The sequence below is a fragment of the Triturus cristatus genome, chromosome 3_2 (genome assembly GCF_964204655.1).
Source record: "Triturus cristatus chromosome 3_2, aTriCri1.1, whole genome shotgun sequence".
Lineage (NCBI taxonomy): Eukaryota > Metazoa > Chordata > Amphibia > Caudata > Salamandridae > Triturus > Triturus cristatus.
Window position 1 is genome coordinate 138,238,212 of NC_140584.1, and position 20,415 is coordinate 138,258,626.

Genomic DNA, 20,415 nt, shown 5'->3' on the forward strand with positions numbered 1-20,415 from the left:
ACACCCAGAGCGGATAATGGAATCTCCACATATAAGATGGACACAGCTTCAATGTCATGACGATGAGCTCTGCCATCTTAGATGAAGACATTTCCCTCAGTATGTTTCCTGTAAGGGCCACTGCTTAATTTGAGCCAATGGTTTCCGGTGCTGGGCACTAGCACTTAATTGTCAGCACTGACACGTAGGACAGTCTGCCACATGGTGGTGCTGTTTGTCTAATTTAGAGTTGACCACAACTACAGTAGTTTATTAATTCAATATACATTAAAAATGACTAGTAACTGACACCAAAACCATTCGTATAGCTTTGGGAGCCCCGAATAGTTTGAATTGTGTTATTAGTGGTTGTGGTGGTACTTGAATTGGCAACGCTGGCAAAGGCAGTGGGTGCTGCAAGCTGCAGTAGTCTTCTGACGAGGGCCCTCACATTTATTTATTTTTTGCATATTAAGTATTACTATTGGCTACGCGTCCTAGTGGTTAGAGGACGTTGGGATTCTTAGCTGCCTGATGCTATTTTGTGAGGTGTTTCTTCTCATGTAATGAGGACATGTATCAATGTATGTTCCAATGCTCATCTTAGATGATGTGATTTCCCTGACAATGCAAAGGAATTTGAAACAAAAGGCTAAGTGTAGCATGTAGCTTCCACATAGGCAGTGCCAACCCCCACACTACTTTAGAAACTACTCAACATTCTAAAATATGCTGAAAAAATATAATCACTGGCACATTGACATGAGCAGATCCAATATCCTGATGGACAACACCGTGAACCAGTGACCGAAGGAGGCCACCCAAAAAAGCTAATCATTATAGAGGGGCAAGCTAATGCCCCTCTTTGTATGTACCTATTATGTTATATGTTGCGTGTGGGTATGTGTTTTGTGCCTTGTACCAATTAGTAGTTATGTAACACACCTAAGCTCTCTGTAGCCAGACAAACTGGGAAGAAATCATAGCTACCATATAGACAATTTAGTCTGCCATTATGTGAAAATGAAGAAAATAAATTAAGAAAACTTGTGCTAGGAAAATATATGGAAAAATGTTATTGTTATAAAGGTTAAGGCTAGGGGAGATGGTTCGATTTATAATTGGTTTAGCCTTATAAAGGTGGTTATGGATATATTTACATTGAGAGATAGGGTTGTGAGGGGAAATAATGATAGAGTGAGAGTTATTTCAAGAATTAGGTTAAGGAAGACATTAGGGGTTTGATTCACAAAGGTAAAGTTACACTTTTGTGTATGTGTTTTTTTTTCTAATCACAAACTATGAGTTATTCGTACATTTACGACAGTGGAGACCCTGCAGTTGGGACACAGAATTACACACAAAAAATACAGGCCTGTCCTGCCTTCGGTGACATGAGGGGCAGTGGCTTGGGAGCTGTAGGGGAGGCTTTGAGGGAGTAGACAAAGACACAAAAGGGAGGGCATGCTTAAGAGGGTCTGATGTACCTTACCTTTAGTGGGGCATCATGCTCTCGGCCGTGGCCATTGCGCTTGGTATTCACCCTCTTCCGGCGCTTCCGGAGGACGATGTATATCTGCACATACACCAGCAGGGTGACGATGAAGGGGGCGTAGAAGGAGACAATCGAGGAATAGACAACAAAAGTTGGATTTTCAATGAGGCATTCATTGTCCGCTGTAAAACAAAGGGGAAGGCATAAGTTCAGATCAATCCGGCATAGCTGCTACGAAAATTTGCTCTCAATTGGCTACTCACAAATCAAATCACATTTGGAATTTTCTACTTTTTACCCCTTTGATATCTTGGTTCTTGGTTAGTTAGTTTGGTGGAGAATGTAATAGTGTTCTGACACATTTAATCATCAACTGTTTGTCTATTTATTTAATAAAAATAGTTTATTCTTATTTTATTAAGACTAAGGGTGTGCCAAGTTACATAGCTTTTCCTCATGTAGGACATTAATTTCTCATGAGATCCACTTTTATGCATACTACACAAAGGGGGTTTTGCATGAAAATCCTAACTTTGGAGTTGCCTTTCATTATGGAAACTCCATTTCTAGCTCCTGCTCCTGAGTATAAGTGACCAAAAGTAGCTTTTACTCAGAACTTTCACTGTTCAGTCACTCCTGAAGCAAATGTATACGAGTTGCTCAGTCATATACAACTGAGACGGAAGAAAACAGAGTTGAATGCTGCTAGACTAACACATGCTTCTATGACACCCATCAGGTTGCGCAAGCTATGACTCACTAACAGGCATAAACAAAAAGTAGACACATATGTGCATAAATTAATTGCAAAAACAAAACTTACATTGCCCACAATCACTGTTTAAGGAACAATACGTAGTAGGAAAAATGCATGCTAGTACAGAAAAAATAATAATTGGGATATTCCGAATTAATGTCAAGTTAAGATACATTGTTGATCTATGTTACACTGAAATTCTTGAAATATTGAATAAGTAATTGAAAAACACGTTCACTTTTGTAGCTGAGTAATAATTTCAATAGTTCATTCCCATTCAAAAGTTCCCCGCTCTTGAGTAAGGAGACTCACATTTGGATCTTGGATCACTATACTACCTCACCCCATGGGTAAGATTAGCCAATGCCACATTAAACAGTGGATTAAGCGCACTAGTGTTTTAGAAGACTTCTCCAGGCTCCTACTACAACCCTAACTCAGAGGCTGATTTCCTAACATTTTGCACTGGCTTTGTGTCATCGAAGTGACGTAAACCAGCACAAAATGTATTTTTCATTATTTATATTCCAGCGCAAAACTTATTGTGCACTGGAAATTACCTAAAAGTAATGTGAAGCACTGCTTTGTATTACTTAGCGTTCAAGGGGCATTACATGAGCCGTCTCACTCTTTTTGATGCCAAACCCTATCTACCCAGAATGTGAGACAAGGTTTAGCATAAAAAATAACACCTTTTGAAACCAGGCGTTAAAAGGAAAAAAAAAAAAAATCTTCTTTTTGTTCCAACTTTGCATTTGTACTGCACTGTACAGCACACATACAAATTAGGAACGTTTTTTAAATGTTGTCTACACATTGAATTTTCTATTGAAAGGGAAGTCTTCCAGTACAAAACCTAAGATAAACTTTCGCACATACACTTGCACTATGGCGCAAAGGTGTGTGTGTGGCTCACTTCTGCCCCGGCACTAGGGAGAGGGGAGTAGAGAGCCATCTCTCTAGATCTGGCACTCTGGCACCCGAAGGCTCGCCTAAGGCAAGCCCGTCTAAGCCCGTCCGCGCCTGGACCGTGCCCAGTGCCAGAACCCCTGGTCGCCGCACCCGCCACGACGACCACCACCGCTACGATGCCAGCACACTCCACGCTCTCAACCCCGGACGGACCCACACCTGCTTCAAGGCCGCCCCGAAATGCACACACGGTCCCTTCACCTGCCGAAACTGCAGCTACACCAGCCTCAGAGCCACTGAACAACCCGCCAAGTAAGACCTCAACCACCTCCGATGCATCCTACTGAACACACGCTCCACACGCAAACAAGCCGTCGAGCTCTGGGACCTGCTCAACACATCATCCCCGGACGTCGTCTTCCTAACAGTGACCTGGATGAACGACTCCTCCACACCCGACATCGCCATAGCCATCCCAGATGGCTATAAGATCACCCACAGAGACCACACCAACGGAGTCGGAGGAGGAATCGCCATCGTCCACACGAACAGCATCAGGGTCTCGACCAGCACCAACGACACTCTCAGCACCGCTGAACACATGCATTTCCAGATTCACACAGACCCTAACTCCACCCTCAGAGGCACCCTCATCTACAGAACCCCCGGACCCGACCCCAGTTCAGCGACTCCATCGCCGACTTCATCAGCACGCACGCCCTGACCTCCACCGACTACATCCTCCTTGGAGACTTGAACTTAAACATTGAGAACAACAACGACAGCAACTCGACAGCCTTGAATGATAACCTCAGCAACCTCGGACTGAGGCAACTCGTCACAACGCCTACCCACTCCGCCAGACACACGCTTGACCCCATCTTCTCCGCAAGCCCCCACGTCGCCTTCAGCCACACCACCAAACTCCTCTGGACCTACCACCGCTGCATCCACTTCTCCTTCCAGAAACCCACCACACAACACCGCACCCAACAGGTCCCTCGCCGCTGTCGGAGAAAAATCACCAAAGACCAACTACACCCAAACCTCGCTCTCAGCCCACCCACCAAACCCTCCAACACCGACAACGCTGCCCACAGCCTCAGATGCTGGATCGACGACTGCGCCAACACCCTCGCCCGCTAAAGAAACCCCCCACAGAGATACCAGCAAGAGGGCCAGCTGGTTCACCCTAGAACTCCTAGCCTCCAAGCGAGCCTGCCGGAAACTAGAGAAGAAATGGCACAGCGAACAGACTCCGGACTGCCCCACAGCCCACAAGGACGCCAACCGCAACCACCATCACCTCATCAGGACTGCCAAGAGGACCTCCTTCAAAGACCGCCTCGACAACAACGCACACAATAGCAAGGAGCTCTTCAACATCGTGACGGAACTCTCCAACCCCATCTCCAACACCAACGACATCCCGCCGTCGCAAGCCCTGTGCGACTCCCTCACCACTTTCTTCCACCGCAAGATAGCAGACATCCACGACAGCTTCAACACCCAGACAGCCCCAACAGACAGCAACACAACAGACTCTTCACACACCATCGACCAAAACCCCCTGCTAGCCTGGACCAGCGTGAGCATCGATGACACCATCAAGACCATGAGCACAATCCACTCCGGCTCCCCGTCAGACCCATTCCCGCACCACATCTACAACAAAGCCAGCAGCTCCATCGCACCCCACCTGCGCAACGTCATCAATCTCTCCCTCGAGACCTTGACCTTCCCAGAGAGCTGGAAACACGCCGAGATCAACGCCCTACTCAAAAAACCCAAGGCAGACCCTAGAGACCTCAAGAACCTCCGGCCCATCTCTCTGCTCCCGTTCCCGGCCAAGGTCATCAAGAAGATCGTCAAAGACAGCTAACCCGATACCTCGAAGAAAACAAAATCCTGGACCCTTCCCAGTCAGGGTTCCGCAGCAACCACAGCACCAAGACCGCCCTCATCGCCGCCAATGACGACATCAGGACCCTGCTGGACAACGGTGAAACCGCAGCCCTCATCCTCCTGGACCTCTCCGCCACCTTCGACACCGTCTGCCACCGCACAGTACGCGCACGCCTCCACGCCGTAGGGATCTGAGACAAAGCCCTGGAATGGACCACCTCCTTTCTGTCCGGCAGAACCCAGAGCATCCACCTCCCCCCATTCCAATCCGATGCCTCCGAGATCATCTGCGGTGTACCCCAGGGATCCTCCCTCAGCCCGTCACTTTTCAACATTTACATGGCCCCGCTCGCACACATCGCCCGACAGAACGACCTCAACATAATCTCCTACGCCGACGACAATAAACTGATCCTCTCCCTCACCAAGGACCCCAAAGCCAACCTCCACGAAGGAATGAAGGCCGTTGCCGACTGGATGAAAATCAGCTGACTGAAGCTAAACACGGAAAACACGGAGGTCCTCATCCTTGGCTCCAACCCTTCAGCCTGGGACGACTCCTGGTGGCCGACGGCACTAGGGGCAGCCACGACACCCACGGATCATGCACGTAGCCTGGGAATCATCCTCGGCTCAACGCTCTCCATGACCAAGCAAGTCAACGCCATCTCCTCCTCCTGCTTCAACACCCTTCGCATGTTTCGCAAGATATACAGGTGGATCCCGACAGATACAAGAAGAACAGTCACCCAGGCCCTCGTCAGCAGCAGACTCGACTACGGAAACGCCCTCTATGCTGGAGCCCCGACCAAGCTCATCAAATGACTGCAATGCATCCAAAACGCCTCGGCACGACTGATCCTCGATGTACCACACCACGGCCACATCACCCCCCACCTGAGAAACCTGCACTGGCTGCCCGTCAACAAGAGGATATCCTTCAAGCTCCTCATCCACGCACACAAGGCACTCCACAAGACCGGCCCAGCCTACCTCAACAAACGACTACATCTACATTCCCAACCGCCAGCTCCGCTCCGCCGACCTTGCACTCGCCACCGTCCCCCGCATCCGAAGAACAACCACCGGCGGGAGATCCTTCTCCCACCTCAACGCCAAGACCTGGAACACCCTCCCACTGAGCCTACGACAGACCCAAGACCTGCTGACCTTCAGGAGGCTACTCAAGACCTGGCTGTTCGATCAGTAGCGCCCCCCTCCCAGCGCCTTGAGACCCTCACGGGTATGTAGTGCGCTCTACAAATGTTTGATTGATTGATTGATTGATTGATTGATTGATTGATTGATTGATTGACTTGTCACTCAACGCAGCGCCGCATTTTTGGCTCATATGGAGTGTTGGGCTGCACTTTAGTAACATTTGTGGCTGCTGTGCTGTGTTGGGTTATGCTTTAGTAACACTGACCCTAAATGTTGTCCAAAGCTGATGGGCATGAATTAAACTTTTTCCTCTACTTTGTCCGTGAAGGACCATGGTGGGGTACACGAACATGTATTCCTTGTCTCATGCTATGGATTGAAAGAAAGCATGCATATTTTCCCTTAACTTTTGATTTCTACAACATGAATCATCAGTTCTTCCCCCTTCCGTATGCACACCATCTTGAACTGATCTCTGCTCTGTTCTTGTTTTCTAGTCGTGATGTCTACCCGGCTCTTTACCACAGTGCTCTGTTTCTCCATAACTGGATTTTTAATTTACCAGTGCCAACACCCAGACCTCTGCGCACAATGTACACCTTGGTGTCATAACTCAGTATGAATTGATGCCTCTCTTCTTTACCTACAAGCAAGGGGTGTTCTAGCTCTGCAGGCCTTGTGCTCTCCAACTGGCCTCTCTCAATGGCAGATTAAGAGACACAATACGTTTTTGAAGAGAGAGCGAGAGAGAGAGAGAGAGAGAGAGAGAGAGATCAAAGAGATTCCATCGAATGAGTGACAGTCTTCAGTATGGCTACTTGATGTTTCTGGAAGAATTTGGTAGAGAACTGCGCTACCAGATCAGTTATCACTTACGTGTAGTGTAGATTTACACAGTTTTTGCTATTCTGGGAGTGCACCTGAGAAGCTGTGACAGTCCCAGCGTTCCCAGAGCACTCACAACATAAGTAATTGTAGATGAATACTTATTCCTAGTGTGCAGCTATTCAAGAGTAAATGCATAGCACAGGTGCTTGCACAAGTTCCCAATTTACAATGTGTTCTCCACTGACAAAACACACTCGTTCCTTGGCGTGCTCTGTTTTTTTTTTTAGAGATGAACGCTCTTACTTTAACTATTTTTCATCATTTATATTGCTAAGGTTTATCCTTATAACAGTGAACAAAAAATAACGGACAGATATTACTTCCTGTACACTTCCTCCGAGATTTGTGGTGTTCCATCTCAATTCGTACACTCAATAGGAATTTATTCTGGTGCTTTGTAGAAGTTAATCTCCAACTAGATTCAGGATAGTAATGTCCACTGGAAAATGCTATGGACAGCACAAACACATAATTTTGTAGGTGTTCACAATTATTTCTGGACATTACCACTCAGGAATTTCCATTCACCATGGTAGGGAGTCAATTTAATCCCATGTAATATTTCTCCATAATGATAAACTTTGTTTAAGCTCACTCCACGGACAGACTGACAAATGTTTTTTCAAAAAAGTCTCCCTGGATATCTATGGGAAGTTGATGATTGCTTAGGCATGCAAGCTAAACCTTCTGTACAAAGGTTGAACCCAGAGCATAAGCAGATTCCCCTGCCATTATCTATGATCCAAACGGGACATCACTCTAGTGAGCGTGAAATGGGTTTTAACACAGAACTCCATTAATTTCTTTTTAACTTTACAACAGAAACACAGCAAAAATCTATCTTTATTACTTGCAAATATGTTTTTGCTTGAAAACTCTCTCCCAAACTTTGTTTTGCTTGTGGATTCTTCTTGAGCAGTTAAATTTGGGGGAGTCAGGATATAGATGCTAAACAAATAAATTGAAAATTCACATATTATCAAGCCTAACTAGCCTTCATTAATTTTTCATCAAACATATTCCTACATGAGAATGTGAGTTTTTCCTTCTGGGTACTTCCTAGTGTCTCCATTTCTGTATCGTACATTCCATAAGTTTAAGGATTCCGCGTGGTTTAAATGTTTTTAAATCAATACGAGGAAGTCCACTCCTTGTCCAACAAGCCAATCTCAGGATTGCTCAGCGCTTGTCATAGTAGTTTTAGGGCACACTCAAGATAAATCTTTCAGATGGAATGTTAGGACAACAGCAGGAAGTTTTCACAACGAATATGATTCTGATATGTTTTTAATGGAAGCTTTTAGTTTGCGTTAATTAGTAAATATAGTAATGCGTCAACTGGCTCCAATGTCTGACAATGAAAGTTGCACGTTGTGTTGTTTTGTTCCTTGTCACACAATGTATGGTGAGTTATGTAAGACAAATAAGTTACACAAACCAAGGGTGAAATCGGCTAAATGTGAATGTAGTTGAGGTGTACAAGCCACAATATTTTTTTTACAAAGCTTATAGTGGCTACGGGTATGTTGAATTGTTTTTTGACACGAACAAGAAAGTAAAGCCAAGCATTTAATGTTTGGATGCAAGTACAAAGTTTTTCATTCATGCTAATTTGATGAAGTGAGGAAATTTACCAAGTGCTTATTTTGTGAAAGAAAGAGTGCCGGTGCCCAAAGCTTTGCATAGAGGCTGGCAGCCGTGCAAATAAATGCCGGTGCACCGGATAGAAAGGCTTATATCTACTACCAGACACTCCCTGCTACTTTTCTCTCTCCTGCAAATTCCTGCTTTCTCCCTTTGTGAGAGTTGTGCCATCTTTCTGTTCCTTAATCTTTCCCTTTTTTGTATTTTTCCCTCTCTGTCGCTTGGTAAATAGCCGATAGAGAAGAATAAGAGCCGGTACCCAAAAATAAGTGCCTGTGGCCAGCAGCGGCAACCACCGGCTCAAATTAGGCACTGAAATCACTATAAATAAATTCAATTTGCAGGCTAATTATTTTTGCATATTTACTGTAAAAACAGCAAAAAAGTAAAAAGTGAACAGTGGCGACCCCTCCGCTAAGGCAGAGGAGCATTGCCCCACTGCTTTTAAGTGGTGTAACTAAGGAAAAATAAAATGATAATAACATGAAGTTATTATCATTTTATTGTTTATATCTGCTTTGCAGGTGGCAGGGGGGGCTCCTCTGCTCTCAGAGCAGGGCACGGGAGGAGTGATTTGCCCACTCCTAAGTGCGGAATGATGCTTTGACCGGCCCTCTCAGACTGGCCAAAGCGTCATGCGCACTTTGCATGCTCTCCATGCAGGCTGCATTACAGCCTGCATGGAGAACATGCCCAGGCCCCTAGTTCCCATCTGAGTGCTGATTCACAGCGCTCAGACCAATCACAACGCTGCACTGCAGCATTGTGATTGGTCAGGAGAGTCTGGGTGCTTACCAATCACAATGCTACATTGCGGCATTGTGATTAGTTAGGGGAGCCTGGCATTGCTTCCTGGGTCCGCTGAGTCCAACAGAGATACGTGGGACACTGCGATAAGGTACGTTTTTTTTTTTTTTTGTCTTTTACACTCCTTTCCCTCCCCGCCCACCACCCCGATCCGTGCTGGCTGCCACTGAAAGTAAATTTGTTCATTTAAATTCTCCCACAAATATGTTTTTGCAGACATATGTGGGGAAAAAACGTGAAATAATTTGTGAAGTTGGTTTAGTTTATGACACAATTGTAGGCATTTTGAAAAAGTAGAGTTCCACAATTCACACATCCCTAGCTCTGTTGGAGCTAACTGGTTCATAAACTGCTGACTTGTGTACATTACGCCTGGGAAATGTAACAAACATCTGCAGTATTCTACTAGTTTCACATAATCTGATCGTGGGTCACTTTTCGAAACTTAATTACTCAAGTGACTATTTTAATTTACTTAAGTTCAAGTTCAAATGTGTGCAAACTGTGTAATAACAAAAAAGAACGATACAGAATCTTACGGAAGCACAAAGCAAAAGCCAAAAATGCCAGCTTTGCACATTTATTCAAAAAGTGAATGACTCAAGGGGGAGATTTACTAAGATTTACAATGTGTTTGCATCACAAAAGTGACACAAATCGGTACAAAATCCTTTTTTCCGATTTACTTTCCAGCGCTAAACTGATTTAGCACTGGAAAAAACATGAAAATAACGCAAAGCAGCGCATAGCGCTGATTTTCATTATTTTGCACCAGGAGCCGTACCATGGTTGGAGCACGGGCGTTCCCATGCAACCACCCAAGGTTTCTCATGCTAAACCCAATTTACTAAATGAAGTAAACAGGGTTTAGTGTCAGAACTCTGCACCGTTTTGTACTAGGTGCAATGAAGGAGAAAGTCTTCAATTTCTCCGTCTTTTTCCGACTTTGTGCTTGTGCTACACTTTACAGCACACATACCATGTGGGAAATGGTTAAAGTCAGTCTATGCATGGTATTTTGTACTAGAACGGTACCCTTCCAGTACAAAACCTATGTTAGACTCACAGAGACACCCCTGCACTATGGCACAAAGATGTCTCTGTGGCTCATGGCAGCTGATTTTAGCGCCTGCGCTAGTGAGAAGGGAGGAGAGTGCCATATTTAAGTAAATATGGTGCTCTCCTCCTCTCTCCTTTTTACGCAGCACAGTAATTGTGGCTGCTGCCCTGCTTGAGTGAGTAGTAAGTCTGGCCCAAGGAATCTGCCTTAGTGCATCGGACCACATGTTCTTTAAAGGATATCCCACTGTTGCAAAGACCCACAACTGCTTTCAGTGGTGGACAGGCTGACTGGCTTCACATTGAGTACAACCACATAAAATCGATTATAACCCTCCTGAAGCCTGCCATTCCATGAGGGTAGAAAGACTGGTACACCGCATCAGCATCACTTATGGGCAGTCCCCATGTTTACTCCTTTTTACAATGCTGGAAATGAGCACGCTGTATGCCAGCGAAACCTCTTTGTGTCTTTGGCAGTGGACTTCAGCATTGGAGCAGTCAGAAAAGACATACAGTATGCTATAATCATTCTTAAATCATTGTTCTAGCGAAGGTGTTGAACAAAAGAATACGCAGGAGGCGAGCTCATGCGAGGCTCCTGCAGATGAGGACCAGTGCCACCAGGCTGAGCTGTACAATTGACCCACTAACAATGCTACTAATCCTTTTTAGAAGAGATTACTAGTGCACTGTGCTAGGATGGCGCAGACCCATTCAGCCCTTGTTTGCACTGGGCAGACCTGTGTAAGCCCTCGAGATGCAGGAGATTTGGAGTTGATGGTGGCCATTTTGTGAGATGCGAACTAATAGCTATACCTAAAATGGAAGCCTCCTCCGTCCACTTGCAGGATAATCTAGGCAAGGCAATTTCAATCTGCCTGTATATACTACACTGCTCATTGCACCCCAAGCAGACATCTCTCTCGTGCTCGCATTTTGCTGGCATCAGCAGTTTTTTATCTCATTAAATTAAATCTTTTTTCATGCCGTGCTTGGTACCTGTCATGCATTTCCCTCATCCATCAGCCTCCTTCTGTCGGATCTCTATCCCGCAGCAGTGTTTAATATTTTTCAATCGTCTCGTAGGTGTTTTTGTTACAGAACAACATAATGAGGTTAGAAGGTTACAGAATTCATGGGCTACGATATTAATAAAGGGATATAGAACCATCAGGGGCGGATCCGTGCCAGATTTTCATGATTTCCACTTAGGCTAAGCCTATGTACAATGAATCTGAATGGCAATCATTTAATTAGTTGATCGGTGTCACAAAAATCTGTCAAAGGTGTACGCATTGTGGAACTCAGGAGGGGAAATCTACTATTTGTGGATGTTAACACAACACCACAGGACAACTATGTTGTTGCCATCACTGCGGTGTGTTTGCACATGATCCTGCAGTGTGAGCCAACCAGTTTTTTTGCACTGTGCCAAATGTATTCATCTGGCCTAAAAAGACTACTCATAAGAGTTCACAGAAGTCCTGGCTCATCAAGTTTCATAAAGTAGAATTTCTGGAGGGCATCTTTGTGACCACCTGCAAATGCAGAGTTAGGGATCTGCCAGGGAGAGCAGATCCCTTCTTGTGCGTTTGTAATGTGCCAGTGCTGCCACATCAAAGGGAACGAAGTTGCAATCGCAGAAAAAAAGTGTTGCTTTGTACAAGAGACATCAGATAAAGCTAGCATCAATCCATGGGTCCACTGTCTTCTGACCTAATTCATAAAACTGGCATTCTCTCAGTAGGAGCTTCCACGTGCAAATGCTGCTTGACTGACCAGCACGGTTTGCAACTCTTCAGAGCCAGAAGCCAGATCAATCACAAACCAGAGAGATACTTTCTTGGAATCACAAAAATGAGGGAGCGATTCCTAGCAAGGAATTGAAATGTTGGAATTGTGAGTCACATAAGCGTTTGCGTCTTGCACAGACATTTTAATATATTGAGTTTTGGTTTTTACACTTGCAAAACATTTGTCCCGATTCCATTGGTTTTTCCTCAATCATGCATGGGATACTGCAGGTATATCATTGATCTTGTAATACCGATGCAACTTTTAATGTCCCACTTTGGATGAATTGGGATTACCAGGACCCTCGTAATGAGGCCTTAAGGGTAACTGTCAGAGCCTAAGAGAACCTAGAAACACTCTCAATCAACAGCTGGTGAAAAATTACTCAAGCTCAGCTTCATCTCACAAAAATTTCAATGATTATTGACATGCATGATAACAGTTACGGTTCGCAATTTTCCTTCTTTACACACGTATACAGACCAAAAAGAATCTGTTCCCATATATGAATTAATTTAAGAAAACAAAAAGTAGAAGAATGGACCTCTCTTGAGTATCCACCAGTGAGATATGATACAAGATATTTTTTCTATAATTTACTGGCTTTCAGTTTGTATGGTTGGAATTATCCAAAAGGGTTGACGGAAGTGGGATGCATTGGTAAATTCATGTATGACGGGCGAGTTTAGCCACTGATTTACTAGATTCTGGTTCGCCCTCTGTCTGTATGTGGGACAAAGTTATATAGTAATTGTTTTTCACATTTGTTCATATGGTGATCTGTATGGGGCCCACTGGAAGATTCATTTGCTTAACAGATGATTAATATTGAAATATTAAGGTTTTTTTGTATTTCACGCGACTGGGGAGAGTGTGAGAGATAGGTGAAAATATTTTTTTTGCCAAACATTTTTTTACTCATTGATTAGCATTTGTGAACTGGGGTGTATATTTATGAAGGTTTTACATTGCCCTTGTGCCATGCAAAGGGGTGCAAGTGCAACATAAAACCTAAATCAGATTTATCAAGCCATGCAAGGCCCCTTGCATGGCCCTGCATGGCTTGAAAATTCCAGAGTAATGCAACGCTGTGCAAATCACCGCGTTGCGTTACTCTGCCCTGGTAGGATTTCCATGGGTAAAGTGTTGGTGCTCGTACTCATCCACCCATGGCTTTTGGAGCGTTCCTAGATTTACCAACACTGGAAAACCTGGGAATGTGTTGAAATGCACGTCCCCCAGTGGATCCATAACAAGGAGAAATATCTTTATTTCTCCTTATTTTTTCCTCTTTCTATGTGTGCTGCATTTTGCAGCACACATAGAGTAAAATGCCTCTCAGGATTGTTTTTGTGTAGAAAGGTGTCCCTTCTTCCACAAAAGCAATCCTGCTTACAGCACAGGCCCCTTTGCACCATGGTGCAAGAGTGCCTGCGTTGGCACTAAGCAGCCAAAAGGGCGCCAGCAGAAGGAAAGATCTGGGACAGGTCTTATTTACAAGCCCCATGTGGTGCCAGCCCGTCACTTTTTTTTATGCTACAGCAACCCAATGTGCTGCCCCATATTTACACGGTCACGTGAAGCCACTCTGAGTGGATTTTCATGGCCTTGTAAATATGGCCCCTTTTCATACACCACTTTTTGTGAAAGGGGCGTGCCATCGGTGTTACTGGGGATGTTCCCACGCATCACACTTGGATTCTGCTGCATTCCCAGATGAACAATATTTTGTAAACCTGGGGATGCGTCAGAATCCTACGCCTCTCCAGGAGAGTATAAGGAGGTGCAACAAGCAGAAATACTTGTATTAGTCCTCTTTTTTTTTCTTTCAATGCGTGCTCCATTCTGCAGCACACATAGAAAGAGGAAAATACCTCTCTTGTGATTGTTTTTGTGCATGAAGATGTCCCGTTCTGCAGAAAAAATCATCCTCGCAACGCAGACACCCTTGCACCATGCAAGGGTGCCTGCACTGGTGCAAGGCAGCCAATTGTGTGCCAGCCTAGGGGAAGGCACAGGGATACGCTATAAGGTTGTAAATATGACGCATCCCTGTACTTTGAAAATGACGCAGCTCGGTGCAGCAAAATGGCTTGCGGCGAAACCCTACATCATTCTGTTGTAAATAAGCCCTGGTACAATCCTGCCTTTTCACGCAGCGCTGCGTGAAAGCTGCTTAAATACGCCATAAGTGCTTAGCAAGTATTTTGTGCATTTATTTGCAGCAGGTGACTGAAACCGACTTTACGGACCTGTACGATGCAACCGAAAGGTAGGCGAGTGACACTTTTTTGCAATTAAAAGTGCGATTTTTCTCTCACTCACACAATGATGGATACTATTCCAATAATTATTTTATCAGACAGAGTGTTCATTTCCTTTTCGTTTTGTCCCGAGGAAGACCTGCATGGGATGTTTTAGTTACACACACTTCTGCACGGGTCAAAAAGTTGATGCAATTCAGCAACTAGCTTGGGAAGAAGTGATTGACAGTGACCCAACATTCCTATGGTGTAATCAAAAGACTGCCAGCCAAGCTGCAAATTAGTCAAAGATTATTAAATTTGAATTTGAATATGTATCTGTTGCAACGCTTTCGTACAGAGCATGAGCACTTTGGCACTTTGCGCGAAAAACCCTGCTAATTTTTTGTTTATTAAAAGTTTCCGTCATGCTATGAACTTTTGTGTAATAACAGACATTACAGTTATTTGGAAACTATTTTTGATGTATGAGCGTTTTTCTTTGCTACTTACAATATGGGACGGTTGTTGTAGGAACCAGTGTGCGGCCTCTTCATAAATATCCAAAATATGAGCAGTGGAGAAGTGTGGCTCAATGATTAGAGCGGCAGACCCTGATGCAGAGGTCTAGCCTGGGACCAGAGTTCAATTCCCCACCTCAGCGGGTCTTGGGCTCAAAAATTCCATGGACCTGATAAATCTTGCCTCGGTGCCTATTCCAATCATCGAGTCCCACTCTGCAACTCTGGGCAATATCTTGCTTAATTTCCACAACGCTAAGGATACCTGGCCTCCACCTTGGGGGTGCCCAGAAGTGGATGCCTCACAGGGAAAGCCAGGATGGGTTCCACAGTGGTATTTGTACAAGCGCCTTGAGACCCTTGCGGTTGAGTAGTGTGCTATACAAGTATCAATTTACATTCAACCAATTGCGACAGAACTGCTAATGTGTGTCATTGGGAGACTAGTTAGTAGCCTTCTCCTGCGCAATAACATTGTGCATAGTAAAGCCATGTAAAAGGTAACTGTGGCTGGGTTAAAAAAAAAGTGCAAATTATTTTGCTACCCGATGAGAATAATTTTGTAACTCTCAGAGAAACTTTGCGCGGGTGAATGCAAATCATGATATTTTGTAAAGTTTGCGAAGGGCGAATATTGTCACTTTTGCAAACCTTAAGTGGTGAACTGTAGTACAGCACACTCAATTTTGTGTCAGGCACATTATCTTATAAACAAGATTGAATATGATGACAGTAGTGATCTGCCATATTTGATTAGATTCTGAGGGGATGGGAAATTAGTGGCTGGGTCCCCCCAACTCCCCACCCTCCGTGCCGACTTTGAGGTTTATCAAAGAAGGGATTTACTTAAGGAATCAAAGAAAGCCATGATTATGTGTCTTTTTACAGGTTTCATACCAAATTCTGCTTTTTCAGGTGTCTATTACCTTATTACCCTGGGTGCTTTTTTTGCTGAAATCGGTTGTTGATGATACGAATGGACATACTGAGCTACTCCTGATTATTAGAGATGTGCACTTTTGGATCAAACTCACTAGTAGGTCGAGGATAAGAGCAAATGGGCAGTTTGCTGCACTAATCTTGGGTGCGGGTGCAGAATATCGAGGAGGGAATATCATGGTACCTTAGTATCGTAGCCAAAATATCAAGGACAAAAATATGGACAGGGAAGTATGTATAGGTTATCTATACCTAAATCCACATATATATCTTCAAGGTATATAGATGTAGAGGTAAATATACTAAATGTAGGCTACGATATTAAGGTATTGTCATATTCTCTACCCAATATTACCTACTACAACCCTACCTATGGCATACTTGTGGGCTCCTGACAACACCCTTTTAAACATTAATCCATCATGCCGTTTACTTAAATTTCTGCCATACTATCCTTTGGGATCGGCAGCAGTAATAATAACCTGGTGTCCTCAGCCAGCGAGAATCTGACCTGAAATGCAGACTGGCATGTGGTTAATGGGGTATATTTACAATATTTTGGCGTAGGGCAGTGCCTCGAGACTTCTAGCTGCGCTGCTCTACGACAAAAGAAAAGGGCAGGAATGCGCCATATCTACACGATACAGAGCATTCCTGTCCTTTCTGCCGGCTCACAAATGGTTCAAGGGTGTCTGTGTTGTGGGCTTGATTTTTTTTGTGCAGGAAGCAACACCTTCCTGCACAAAATCAATCAAAGCAGGTGTTTTCCTCATTCTATGTGTGCTACAGAATGCAGCACACGAGGAAAGAGGAAAGAAAAAGGAGAAATTAAAACATTTCTCCTTATTACGCATGCTTTGGGAAGGCGTTCGTTTTGGGGTTGACCCACATTTCCTCTATGTTGTAAATCTGGGGCAGTGTCAAAAACAATGGGTATTGCATGGCAACGCCTCTTCCACGCAGAGTAAGGCATTGCCTTACTCCATATTTACAAGGCCATGAAAAGCAACACAGTGTGGCTTTGCGTGGCCTTTTAAATACGGGTCTGCACACTGTGCCTTAAGAGCGTCACAAAAGTGATACTCCGGTGGCATAATAGTGCTGCAGGGTGTCAGATATGGAGGTCTCTAGTTGGCAGAGGTAGGTACCCCTGTCCAAGTAGGGACCCTTCTTCCTAGGGTAAGGGGGATACACTTCTAAAATAACCCCCGCTCACCCCCTTGGTAGCTTGGCACAAGCAGACAGGCTTATATCAGAGGCAGTGTGTAAAGCATTTGTGAACACATACAGTAATAAAGTGAAAACACTACAAATGGGCACCACACCAGTTAAAAAAAAAGTAATCTTTATCTAAACCAAAACAAGACCAAACAACAAAAATCCACTGCACAGTATTGTTGGACTTGGCCCATTTTTCAGGGTAATCCCTGAACATTTTGTCTTCGTCCTAGTCTTTTTTCTGACATGGTGTTGGTGGTTTTAGGACGCTGGGCACTTTATCACTGCTGTCCAGTGTAAAGTGCATGTGCTCTCTGTGGTAAACATGGTAAGATTGGTCTACACCAGTTTGGCGTATTTAATTTACCTGTCAGTCCCTTGTAAAGTGGTATCTCAGATACCCAGGGCCAGTAAATTAAATGCTATTGGGGAGACAGTAACGCAGGGCTCTGCACACTGCACTTTACTCAGAGCCCCTGCCCTGCTTTGGACGCACCCTGCACTTTGTGGCCGGTCCCTGGAGGGACATTAAATCAACGGCGGCGGTCCCGCTTCGCGGGAGACGTAACGAAGGACTCTGCACACTGCACTTTATTCAGAGCCCCTGCCCTGCTTTGGACGCACCCTGCACTTTGTGGCCGGTCCCTGGAGGGACGTTAAATAAACGGTGGTGGTTCCGCTTCGCGGGCCGCGCGCGGGCGTGCCCGGGCGTGCCCGGGCGAAGACCGGGCCAAGACGGGCCCGTCTTAGCCCGTCATAGCCCGAAGTAGACTGGACTGGGCCACAGCATTTGAGTTATAAAGGTACTGTGGTCGGGGGACTTAGCTGTCATAGGCTATTGACTTTGAGATCCATAATTCCCACGACCTGTATGTAATAGGGCTATAGTTGTTTCTAGTGTTTACGGAAGTAGTCCTACGCTAATTAGGCCAAATTGTGTAAAAAATGGGCAAAAGAAAGGCACTAACTGCTACTCATAATAACAACAAGCAGACTAACACGGAAACGCGCTCACGTCACTCATTACTTACTTATTTAACGGGGGCGGTGGGAGTCATTGAGCAGCAGATCCTTTCTGTAGAGGAGTCGCTGAGCTCGGTTAATTCAGAGCCTGGAGCAAATATGGTAGCTGACAACACCTCACAGGGGTGCCACGATTTACCAACTGAAAGTTCTCAACCATACAGTAATGGGTGTAGTGTGAATATTTCGGGACACATATCTGGAAGCGACCATGATCGGGAATGCCAACCACCCCCTAAGCGAGCAAGAAATCCCGTTACCCTTCCCAAAACTACAGGGAACTTAGGCTCATCACCGGCAATACCCCTACTGAAAGCACGTAAAAAGGCTTCCAATGAGGGTTTATCGCAAGTGTTACAAAAACCAGAGGATAGGGGAAAATTCATAGGTACCCCTAACACCCGTATTGAAAAGGAGGTGACTAAGATAAACGGCAAACTGGACTCCCTGGATACCTATATTAGAGCAACACTAGATAATTTATCAGGTAGAATTGGGAAGCTGGAAGACGCAGTACTTAACAGTTTATGCAAAATACAGCAACCTACCATGGAACCATCAGATGTGCATAAATGTAACAAAGTACCATGTGATAACAGCGAGAGATGTCAAGCTACCGATCTTGTACCCACCAGTAATAATGAACAGAGCAGAGCATTACAACGTAGACCTGAGAAAATCCCCACCCCTAACCAAGAGGCTTATTCCAACATTCCCTCTCTAGCCCCGCACTTACCCATAAAACCCCCAGGACCTAATCTCAATATCATCAGTACCGTGCATGGTAATGTAGGTGATTGGCATTATAATAATCCAGATTTACTGCCCGCAGCCACCCCCTATGTAGTTGTGTTAACTAACGTTCCGAGTTTACAGAAGGAGAGCATGGAATCATGGGAGACTCTAAGAAACAGATCACTACATTGGTTAGGTTCTAGGATAGGACTTACAGAGAGGTTGTATGATGAATTTAAGACGGCTAGAAGGGCACTGTGGGTTGGCAAAGGCCAGAAGATCATGAGCGGGGACTGTGTGATACTGACATTCAAATCTCCACAACTAGTTTGTGAAATACTGAATAGAGCTGGGCCTCATACAATCACTACCCAGGGCATTAATTTAGTACCACTAGGTTTTTTCTACCACCCAGACAGTAACAATACATTTATTTACTCCAGGGAAGCACCTATCCCGGGTCCTATGAGTCAGTTCAATGTCCCTATTTATAATCGGTTTGAAACATTCTCCAACCTTGATTTAGTTGATTGACAACAAATGGGGGAATTGTGCTGTATAGTTTCACCAAACACTACGGATCAGGAGCCCAGTACGGGACATCCTGATTTGCCATCTATCAATATATTAGTTGCTCTGCCCGCCCTTAATTAAATGGAAAGTACTGGGCCAGAGTGTGACACGGTGGGTACTAGTACGTTGGTGGGAATTTCCCCTCCAACACAAAATACCTGCTATATTCAACCTTATGCTGAAAATGCTGGGATAAATGAAACTGGAAAAGACCTAGTGGATAAGTGTCAAATACTGTTCTGGAACATCGCAGGGTTAAAATCAAAGGAATTTAATACCCTGTGGATCGAGTTTATTAACAACTTTAACATCGTTAACGTACAAGAAACCTGGGCCAAAGACCCACTACATATTAGCGGCTATAAAACATTTCATACCCCAGCCATTGCAACAACATCTGGCAGAGCTAAGCGGGAGCTGTGCACATATGTCTCAAATTACCTCATTGTAGGAAAAATTGAATTTATTGCCACTGAACCTCACTATCAAATAGTGATCTTTCACGTGGATAGAACTCTCTGCTTGGCAGTATTGAATTTTTATAATAATCTGACACCCGCTTTAATTAAAGATACACTGAGATTACTGAATTGTTCTCTACACACTTTAATTACCCGCCTAAAGAAGGAGTTTTTTGTGATCTGGGGTGGGGACTTTAATTCCCCCGTCTGTAAGCATACTGGTGAAGATGTCTGTGGTCTAACGTATGGAAATGGGGAAAGTTTTGACCATTTTCCGCACACACTATATGGGGATTCT

General features: G+C 44.6%; 1 protein-coding gene across 1 annotated transcript in view; it reads right to left on the bottom strand.

Annotated features, from left to right (window-relative positions):
* Positions 1-20,415, bottom strand: part of DRD2 (dopamine receptor D2) — a 1,132,644-nt gene that overhangs the window by 114,254 nt on the left and 997,975 nt on the right. The window contains exon 7 of the mRNA XM_085647358.1: positions 1,472-1,656. Within this exon, the coding sequence (XP_085503484.1) occupies positions 1,472-1,656 (185 nt within the window). The remainder of the gene's footprint in view (positions 1-1,471; positions 1,657-20,415) is intronic.